The sequence below is a fragment of the Vicia villosa genome, linkage group LG7, assembly GCF_029867415.1.
Source record: "Vicia villosa cultivar HV-30 ecotype Madison, WI linkage group LG7, Vvil1.0, whole genome shotgun sequence".
NCBI classification, from domain to species: Eukaryota; Viridiplantae; Streptophyta; class Magnoliopsida; order Fabales; family Fabaceae; genus Vicia; species Vicia villosa.
In genome coordinates, this window is record NC_081186.1 from 109,336,641 (window position 1) to 109,347,755 (window position 11,115).

Sequence of the window (11,115 nt, forward strand, 5' to 3'; positions counted from 1 at the left end):
TTTAAATAATTTTAAATTTGTATTATATTTAAAAGAGAAAATGGGTGATGCACTGACAGTGTAAAATATTTTTACACTGTCAACCAATCACCACCATGTATCCAATTAAACAATTTTTTTATTTTAAAAAAACATGTTAAATTATTAAAAATATACATGTAATACCTAAAAATATATATTAGATTTAAAGTAATATATAATTTACATCAACAATACCATATCATTCATGTTCATTTTAGTTTCTCTATTTAAAGCATCCATTACACATTGGTTCTCTATAACCATATCCACATTTTCAACACAAAAAAACTTTCAACCATGATTCTTCATATTCATCTATCTATATTATTCTCCTACATTACATTCCTTCACCTCATTTTCATCACAGTAGCTCAATCTGAAAACTATATCATCCACATGAACCTATCAGCCATGCCTGAATCATTCACAAACCATCACACTTGGTACCATTCAACTCTTTCTTCTGCATTACAAAATTCACAACTCACAACAATAACCAATAATCTCAACTCTCAAATTTCTTCTAAGCTTATTTACACCTACACACATGTCATGAATGGCTTCAGTGCTATCTTATCACCAAAAGTACATGAATCTCTCAAAACCTCACCAGGTTACATTTCTTCAATACTTGATCTACCTGTGAAGCTTGACACAACATATTCACCTCAATTCCTTGGTCTCAATCCAAACAAAGGCGCTTGGCACGACTCGGATTTCGGCAACGATGTAATTATCGGCTTGATCGACAGCGGAGTTTGGCCAGAAAGTGATAGTTTCAAAGACTATGGAATGACTAAAATTCCTTCAAAATGGAAAGGACAATGTGAAAACAGCATCCATTTCAAAAAATCACTTTGCAACAAAAAACTCATTGGTGCTAAATTCTTCAACAAAGGACTATTAGCCAAATATCCAAACGCAACCTTAGGATTAAACTCCACACGTGACACAGAAGGCCATGGAACCCACACTTCATCAACAGCAGCTGGAAGTAGAGTTGATGAAGCATCTTTCTTTGGTTATGCAGCTGGAACAGCTTCTGGAATAGCTTCGAATTCGCGTGTTGCAATGTATAAAGCTATTTGGGAAGATGGAAGGTTATCATCTGATGTAATAGCTGCAATTGACGCGGCAATATCAGACGGTGTCAATGTTCTTTCATTATCATTTGGTGTTAATGATGTACCTTTGTATGAAGATCCTGTAGCTATAGCAACATTTGCAGCTATGGAAAAAGGTGTTTTTGTTGCTACTTCAGCTGGAAATGATGGACCTGCACATAGAACTATTCACAATGGAACACCTTGGGTTATAACTGTTGCTGCTGGAACTATGGATAGAGATTTTCAAGGGACTCTTACACTTGGAAATGGTAACAAAATCATGGGCCTGTCTTTTTATTTAGGAAAATTTCCTTCTAACAATGTTCCAATTGTGTTCATGGGTTTATGTGACAATGTAAGGGAATTGAGAAAAGTGAAAAACAAGATTGTGGTGTGTGAAGACAAGAATGGAACTAGTGCTTATGATCAACTCAATAATTTGGTTGAAGCAAAGTGTTTTGGAGCTGTTTTGATTTCAAATATCTCAGATGCATCCCTTACACAGACCTTTGCATCCATCATTGTTAATCCAATCAATGGTGAAATTCTAAAAGCTTACATCAAGAGTCATAACTCTAACTCGAAAAACTCGAGTTCTATAGCAAACTTGTCTTTCAAGAAAACAGTTTTTGGAACAAAACCAGCACCTAGTGTTGATTCTTATAGCTCAAGAGGTCCATCAAAAAGTTGTCCATTTGTTTTGAAACCCGACATTACTGCGCCCGGTACTTCAATCTTAGCGGCATGGCCTACAAATATTCTTGTTTCGCATTTAGGGACTAAAGAAGCTTTCAGCAATTTCAATATGATAAGCGGAACATCTATGGCATGTCCTCATGTTGCAGGCGTAGCCGCGCTTTTGAAAGGCGCACACACTGATTGGAGCCCGGCTGCTATTCGGTCGGCAATTATGACAACATCAGACATACTTGATAATACTAAGGAACATATCAAAGACCTTGGAAAAGGTAACAAAGTTGCCACTCCTTTCGCATTGGGAGCCGGTCATGTTAATCCTAATAGAGCACTTGATCCTGGTCTTGTTTATGATGTTGGTGTACAAGATTATGTTAATCTTCTTTGCGCACTTAACTACTCGCATAAAAACATCACTACCATCACACGAACCTCCTCTAATGATTGCTCAAAACCTTCTTTGGATCTTAACTACCCTTCTTTTATTGCTTTCTTCGATAGCGGAAACTCTTCTTCAAAGACAATACATGAATTTCAAAGAACAGTTACTAATGTTGGTGAGGGACAAACAATTTATGTTGCTAATATTACTCCTATAAAAGGTTTTAGTATTAGTGTTGTCCCAAACAAGTTAGTGTTCCATGAGAAGAATGAGAAGTTGAGCTTCAAGTTGAGGATTGAAGTTGATAGAATGACAAAATTTAAGAAAGTGAGTTTTGGATATCTAAGTTGGATGGATGTGAAGCATGTGGTAAGGAGTCCTATTGTGGTCACAACCATGAAAATGAAATCCTAGAATTTTATAATGTTATATTGTTGGAGAGGTTATTATCATATGGATCAAGTGAAAAATGTAAATTGAATAAGAAAATATATTTGATAAATAATATTCATTTCTCACTTGACCAACTAGTCGTTTCAAGTTAGTAACAATAATAACTGAAAAGTAACGTAGATAAGTAACTTTGACTTCATGGTGATAGTTTTTACCAATAAAAATATAGATTTTTAGCCACTGTCAAAAGAGTGGCAATTATCTGCCATCTAATTGAAAATGCATAAGCTCAATTGAGTTTTAACAATTCCTATGACTTATCAGATACATCAGATTATAAATTTAAAATATTAACATCAGTTTGTTTTATCTTTACAAAAACATATTTTTTGTATTTTAAAAAATATTTTTTTTAAAAATAATATAAATGTTTTAATTTATTTTTAAGAAACTAAAAGACAAATTTTGATACAATGAAACTATTATGATTTCTTGGTAAAATTAGGCTAGTACAAATGTGCACTGGTTTTCATTGTGAGAATCTTGAGTCAAACTCCTCTCCATTTCTCATCATCTTCATTCCTACTATTAGCATAGTTTGTGAAATATAAATACAATAGTGTGACATTAATTGGATTTAATGATTTATTATACACTCCAAAATATTTGAAACTATAGTAATGGAGAGAGGAAATGGAGAAAAAAAATGGAGAGGATTCTATCTCGAGAATCTTCTATCATACTTCTTATCAACTTCTTACATCCAAAAACATGATTAATAACGAAAGCGGGATTTCAAATCTTCCCAATCCATCTTCTATGGCAAAATCTAATATATAATGAGTAAGACTTTAATATCATCTAAGAAAAATTGAATTTGACTTAACTCATCTCTACAAAACGAACTTGAAATTGAAATGGTGTTAATTAATGTGGGACTTGAATTCAAATACATTCATTACACCGAACAAAATTGGGCTTGGTGCATAGATATAAATAGTTAATGACTTGAATTGTGGATATATGAGACTTGGTTTTTTCAATACACCCCTTATGTCCAGTACTATCGAGTTTGGTGCACCTATATTTTTGGCGGGTGGCATGAATCGATAATATATGACATAAACATGTGTTTATAAGTGAGGATAATTTCCACCTTACAAGTTGGTTTTGTAGGAATGAGTATGCTTCATGATTAGTTAGGTGGATTCATCTACTCTCAGATTTTCGATATCATGACACTCTACGCACCAACTACCCAGCCAGTTGAACATCCTATACCACACAGAAAGTGGTACTTCCCAAGTCAAAAAAACATGAGAGGACAACTTAATAACCCCAAAACAAATAGGGTAAAGGACACCTGACGATACTAATGGGACACCCCTCTTAAGTTAGTTCTCTAGTAAGAATATGGTCTTGGAGGAGCTTCTAGGAAAAAACAATTACTTTGGAAGGGACCGACTACTCTAGATATCGGGAAGAACCTGCTCTATGTACAAGGTCTGGTGATCAGTGATCTCTAGGAAGCTCCCGAGCGGGGAGGAAAGAATATGCAGATGACACAGAGTAATAATCGTCTTTATAATGACACCACCACCACTTATCGAGTTGAGCTGGATGGGTAAAATCCTTAATCACTTAGAGAAGATAAAAAATCCAAACCCGATCATTCTCAAAAAGGCACACTCTTCTCCACTTAAGATCCCAAACTCAGGTTTGACCCTCCCACCTACCAACCTCCCCCACATAACGATATTTCGGCTTAGAGATATAAAAAATCCTAAGGAACCTGACTCTAAGATGAGTGACCCCGATCCAAGGATCATTCCAAAAACAAGTGAGAAAACTTGACCCAACCCGCTTAAGGAAACTGTCCTAAAACGAGTCAGAGCGTTCCTCTACTTTGACCCCTAGGAACGACACCCGTCTTCACAAAGGAGACATCGATTGAAGGCAACCAACTCTACCACCCATGATAAATGAGATCAGCATGCCTCCATATCTAATGAATAAAATATCATGTCAGATGCCTAAAGCACTTGAGAGCACCTGCCACTTCCACTTGCCAAAAAGAGTCAGATTGACCGTCTGTAAGTCAGACACACTTATACCATCCGGCTTCTTAGACTTCTACATCAATCCATCTAAGCTAAACAACTTTTAAACTCCTTCTGACACCATCCCAAAGAAACATTCTTTGAATTTTCACAATATTTCAAACCTTAATAGTCATATTTAATAAAGACAAAAAAAGATATGAATGATATTACGGACACAATTGAGAATAATCATTATCCCTCCTAGAGATACATACCTATGTCTACATTGAGTTTTTTTGAAAAATTTGGCATGCTTTTTTTTTTCAATTATTAAAATAGCACAAAATACCTATGTCTACATTGAGTTTAAAAGATCTATTTGCGAGTTGGGTTTTGAAGGATTTTAAAGAGAAAATTTTACAAAATTACAATCTATATTTTGTTGTCGATTTAATATTCTTTTAAAAAATAACAACATGAAACATTAACATAAATATCAGTGTTCTTAATTTTTTTTAAATATCATAAAAATGTTAAAATATATAGATAGTCTTCCAAAATCATTTCCTTCAAAACCTTCTAAAATCCAACTCGAACCTAAAAATACTTATGCAATAGAGAAAGGTCCATCATGATTAGTAAATAAGGTGTGATCAACTAAAACCTTTAAAACCTTCAAATATCAAGAAAAATTATATCTAAATGAGTTTATGTAGTTGAAGAGCCAATATGAAATTGGGATTTGGTTCATCTTTTGTAGACTAGTTCCATCAATTTCATTTTTTCTGTCTCCATTTTTAGTCGAACAATATAACAATTATCTGAACTCTCAAACAACATTTAATCTATCAATCTATAATATAACAATGAAATTTGAATATTAACTTTAGACAAATAAAAACTCTACCTGAACTTTACTGCTAAAAAAAAATTGAATAATACCTTAAACAGAATTCACCAGCAAAGAAAATTCATTCATATACTAATCCTTTTGTAGACTAGTGATGTTCAAATATCATAGATGTAGTACTGTATCCATTATCACATGTATAATCCTGTTTTGATTTCATATAGTGATCTACAAATTGAAATTGGTAGTAGTCTCCTCACCACATGCTTGCTATCTTTCCAAGTCAGATATCCAAAAGATACTTCATTTTTCAGTGTCACTTTTTCTCCTTCAATCTTCAACTTGAAACTTATCTTCCTGTTCTTCTTATTGAAGACCAACTTATTTGGTACAACACTGATATTAAACCCTTTAATTGGAGTAATGCTAGCAACATAAGTAGATTGTCCTTCACCAACATTCGTAACTGTTCTGCGAAATTCATGTATTGTCCCCAAGTTACGGGAGCAAATTAGTAAAATCCTCATGCCGTAGGTTTTGGGGCTTAACTGTTTTGTTTTTGTCTTCTTGAACTAGTTGGATCATTGGATCACTTGATGTAATAGTTTTTTGAATATTAATAAAAGTATCTTTATTCAAAAAAAAAAATATTAAGGACAAAATTGAGAAGAATCATTATCCCTCTTAAAGACACATACCTATATCTACATTGGATTTTTTTGAAAATTAACACTATTAGATCTTTTTAGATAATCGTATAAGCTAGTAGAAGATCTATTTACGAGTTGGTTTTTGAAGAATTTTAAAGAGAAAATTTTAGAAAATTACATCTACATTTTAAATATCATAAAAATGTTAAAATATATAGATAGTCTTCCAAAATCATTTCCTCCAAAAACCTTCTAAAATCCAACTCGAAAAAAATACCCAAAAATGTTTAAGCAATAGAGAAAGGTCCATCATGCTTAGTAAATAAGGTGAGATAAACTAAAACCTTTAAAACCTTCAACTATTAAGAGTAATTATATAAATGAGTTTATGTAGAGCCAAAATGAAATTGGGATTTGTTTCATCTTTTGTAGACTAGTTCCATCAATTTCATTTTTTGTCTCTATTTTTAGTCGAATAATATAACAATTATCTGAACTCTCAAACAACATTTAATCTATCAATCTATAATATAACAATGAAATTTGAATATCAACTTTAGACAAATAAAAACTCTACCTGAACTTCACTGCTAAAAAACAAAGTAAATAATACCTTAAACAGAATTCACCAGCAAAGAAAATTCATTCATATACTAACAGTGATGTTCAAATATCATAGATGTACTGTGTCCATTGTCACATGTATAATCCTATTTTGGTGGTAGTTACAACAATAGGACTCCTTACCACATGTTTCCCATCCTTCCAAGTGAGATATCCAAAAGATACTTCATTGTTCTTTGTCACTTTTTGTCCTTCAATCTTCAACTTGAAGCTTATCTTCCTGTTCTTCTTGTTGAATACCAACTTATTTGGTACAACACTGATATTAAACCCTTTAATTTGAGTAATGCTAGCAAAATAAGTTGATTTTCCTTCACCAACATTGGTAACTGTTCTGCGAAAGCTATGAGTTGTCCTTACAGAAGTATTTCCAGCATTTATGAAAGCAATAAAAGAAGGATAGTTAAGATCCAAAGAAGGTTTAGAGCAATCATTAAAAGAGGTTCTTGTAATGGCAGTGATGTTTTGTTGTGTGAAGTTAAGTGCACAAAGAAGATTAACATAATCTTGCACACCAACATCGTAAACAAGACCCGGATCAAGTGCTCTATTCGGATTAACATGACCAGCTCCCAGTGCTAAAGGGGTTGCATCTTTGTTATCATTTCCAATGTCTTTGATGGGTTGCTTAGTATTATCATGTATGTCTGATGTTGTCATCATGGCTGACCTAATAGCGGCCGGACTCCAATCAGGATGCGCTCCTTTCAAAAGCGCCGCTACGCCAGCAACATGAGGACATGCCATAGATGTTCCGGATATAACATTAAACTTGTTGTAGACTTTAGTTCCATAATCCAACACAGGAATATTTGTAGGCCATGCAGCTAAGATTGATGCACCAGGAGCTGTAATGTCAGGTTTCAACACATATGGACAACTACTTGATGGCCCTCTTGAACTATATGAAACAACACTAGGTGATGGCTTAACACCAAAAACTGTTACCTTGAAAGACATTGTTGCTATAGAACTAGAGTTTTTTGAGCTATAACTCTTGATATAAGCTTTCACAATTTCTCCGTTTTTCGGATCAATAATGATGGATGGAAAACTAGTGTCTGAATCATCTATGTTTGGGATCTTTGATATGAAAACACCTCCAACAACCTTTGCTTCAACTAAACTATATATTTGACCAGTAACAGATCCATTATTGTCTTCACAAACAACAATGTTACTCTTCACTTTTTTTAACTCTTCAACATTATCACACTTACTCATGAATACAATTGGAAAATTGTTAGCAGAGAAATTTCCTATATAAGAAGACAAACCTGTGAGTGAGACTCCATTACCAAGTGTAATATTCGCATGAAATTCGCGGTCCATAGTGCCAGCAGCAACGGTTATCACCCATGGTGTTCCATTGTGGAGAGATTTAAAGGATGGTCCATGGTTACCTGCTGAAGTGGAAACAATAACACCTTTTTCCATTGCTGCAAAAGTGGCTATTGCAATAGGATCTTCATATAAACTTATAGTATTATGGCCTAGTGACATCGAAAGAACATCAACACCGTCTGATATTGCAGCGTCAATTGCTGCTATTACATCAGATGCAACTGCATTTCCCTCTGCTCCCCACACAGTCTTGTATATGGCTACTCTAGACAATGAGGCTATTCCTCTTGCGGTTCCATTTGCGTAACCAAAGAAAGATGCACCGTCAACTTTGCTTCCAGCTGCAGTTGTTGAAGTATGCGTTCCATGACCGTCCATGTCACGCGTGGTATTCGCAATTGTTGAACTAATGTTGGAATATTTCGCTAAGAAGCCTTTGTTGAAGAATCTAGCTCCAATCAGTTTCTTGTTGCAAAAAGATGAATGGTTGGAGTTTTCAAATTGACATAACTGGCCTTTCCATTTTGAAGGTATTTCAGTGATTCCATCATCTTTGAAACTTTCACTTTCTGGCCAAACACCAGTGTCTATTACACCAACAATGATATCTTTGCCATACTCAGAAGCTGGCCATGCCCCTTTGTAAGGATTAAGGCCAAGGAATTGAGGTGAGTGTGTTGTGTCAAGCTTCAATGGTAAATCAGGTATTGAAGAAACATAACCATGAGAGTTTTTGAGAGATTCATGATCTTGAGGTGATAGATTTGCACTAAAACCATTCATAGCATTAGTGTATGTATAAATGATTTTAGAAGAGGGAGAATTGAGATTTTTGTTGGTAGTAGTAATTTGAGAAAAAATGGAATGATACCAACTATGTTGATTTGAGAATGCTTTTGGCATAGCTGATAAATCCATGTGAATGATGTAATTATCAGATTGAGCCAATGTAACAAAATGAAGGATTGTTGTAATGTAGAAGAACAAGAAAAGGAGAGAAATATTGGAAGCCATGATTGAAATGTGTTTTGAATGTGGGTGGCTATCAAAACAATGTGTGTGTATATAAATACAAATTAATAATTAATATTTTATTCTTAAAGTTTTAAAATAATATTATGTAGAATAAAATATTGATTTATTATTTAGATTTCCTTGTAAAGATTATTTTAAATTATGAATTTTCTTTATAAATAATTCATTATTAAAGTAAATACTCCATCTGTTTCAAAATCAAAATCATTTAATATTTTTGTACATACATTAAAGAATGTAATTATAGTATTATAAGACTTTTTTTATTATATTAATCTTATTAATATATTGGACGTACAAGACATAGTAATAATTAAAGGATAAAAATATTATTATTTTAAAATAAATTTTATATGTTGAAAGTTAAAACAGCACTCATTTTAAAATGAAGTATAGTGAAAATTTATAATAATTTATTCTTTTCAAATTTTCAATAATTCATTTTTTTAATTAAAATTTAGAATACTAAAATAACAGCTACTAAAAAAATGATGGTATAAGAGTTGTTTTTGACTTAACTTTTATTTGGTCTTAAAAACTATTAAAAGCTAAAGTTATGAGTAATAACTTTAAAGGTAAAGTCAAAGTTTTTGTTCATTATAAAAAAAAAATTAAAATGAAAATTATTGTCAAAGATAAAAATTTAAATAAAATAAAAAATTGTTTTCATATTTATTTTCCTAAAATACATTTATTTTATAAAATGTATAAATTTTTTTATTACAATAAGGAATAAAATATATTACTAAAGACAAATTATTTTTTAGAAGAAATTTTCAGCTAGTTTGTCTTTCTTGGCCATGGTTATTGATTAATTCAATGTGTCACCAATTCCTCTTTTCTCAAATATAGTGTCATGCTCAAATATAGTGTCATGTTATAGCATAGTCATATATGGACTATAATATCAATTTTAATTAGATGTGATAAAGGGATATGTCCGTCCTATTTAAACTCGATCCACAACACTGTAAAAAAATAAACAGAAAATAACATCAAGCTAATTTAAAAATAAAAATAGGGTTTATGCTCCTTTAATAAGAGAGGTGTTTCCCTATAAAACCATTCTAAAAAAGTGTTATATATAATTCTAGTGTATAATTTTTTATTCTATTTTTTTTAATAAACAATGATATAACATATCGCATTAGAGGTGCAACCCTTACAACAAAAACACTATATAAAAATAAAACAATTTAATTATAACTTGTACCAATCGTAGAAGCTAGTTATAGAAGTAAAAGTTTCTACAATAACCACTTCATTCTCTTTTTTTTTTTTTTTTTGTTGAGGTGGACCAAAGCCCAGACTACACCCTAACCCATCTCTTATATGAGGTTCCCCTCGTATCATTTATATACAACTTGTACACCTCCCTAGGACAATCTTCTAACCTATCAATACATTGATCCTTACATATCTCTAAATTTGCCAAACCATCGAGACACTTGTTTGCTTTCCTAAAGACATCTTTAACCCTTGTATCAACATATTTACACATATCAGTTTGAAGAAATTTTAACAAACTAACGTCATCCCCTTTGTGGTTTTTTTTTGTTGTCATAGCTTTGTACACCTCTATTGCGTCCACTTGAATTTAAATTCTTCTTGTGAACTAATTTGAGTACTCCCCAAAATTCTGCATTCCTCATCTAGCATTTTTCAAGTCTTTTAGAGTTTGTTTGGATGAGGTAATTAGAAATTTTAAAGTAACTTAAAATTCAATGCAATTCAAATGATTCAATTCAAATCCATTAATTTTTAAATTATTTTGTTTGGATGAAATATTAAGATATTTCATTGTTAGATTTTTGGTGTCATTTTTTATAAAATTTAAAATTTTTGGACCAAATTAAAAAAATGAAAAAGTAGGGACTAATTTGCAATTTTTAAAAATTTGAAAGACCAAATTGTAAATTTTAAAAATTATTAAGGACCAATTTTAATAATTTTGAAAAATATGAGGATCAAT

General features: G+C 32.2%; 2 protein-coding genes across 2 annotated transcripts; one reads left to right on the forward strand and one right to left on the reverse strand.

Moving 5' to 3' along the window:
• Positions 1 to 222: 222 nt before the first annotated feature.
• Positions 223 to 2,757, forward strand: LOC131616506 (subtilisin-like protease SBT1.9). The gene has a single exon (XM_058887851.1). It carries the CDS (start codon positions 319 to 321, stop codon positions 2,617 to 2,619), a length of 2,301 nt encoding a protein of 766 aa, XP_058743834.1. The 5' UTR covers positions 223 to 318; the 3' UTR covers positions 2,620 to 2,757.
• A 3,964-nt stretch (positions 2,758 to 6,721) lies between these two features.
• On the reverse strand, positions 6,722 to 9,122 carry LOC131618251 (subtilisin-like protease SBT3). The gene has a single exon (XM_058889514.1). It carries the CDS (start codon positions 9,120 to 9,122, stop codon positions 6,837 to 6,839), a length of 2,286 nt encoding a protein of 761 aa, XP_058745497.1. The 3' UTR covers positions 6,722 to 6,836.
• Positions 9,123 to 11,115: the final 1,993 nt, after the last annotated feature.

Excerpts from the sequence above, each read along its gene's own strand:
- LOC131616506 (XM_058887851.1), top strand. The coding sequence starts at position 319 with ATGATTCTTCATATTCATCTATCTATATTATTCTCCTACATTACATTC.
- LOC131618251 (XM_058889514.1), bottom strand. The coding sequence starts at position 9,122 with ATGGCTTCCAATATTTCTCTCCTTTTCTTGTTCTTCTACATTACAACA.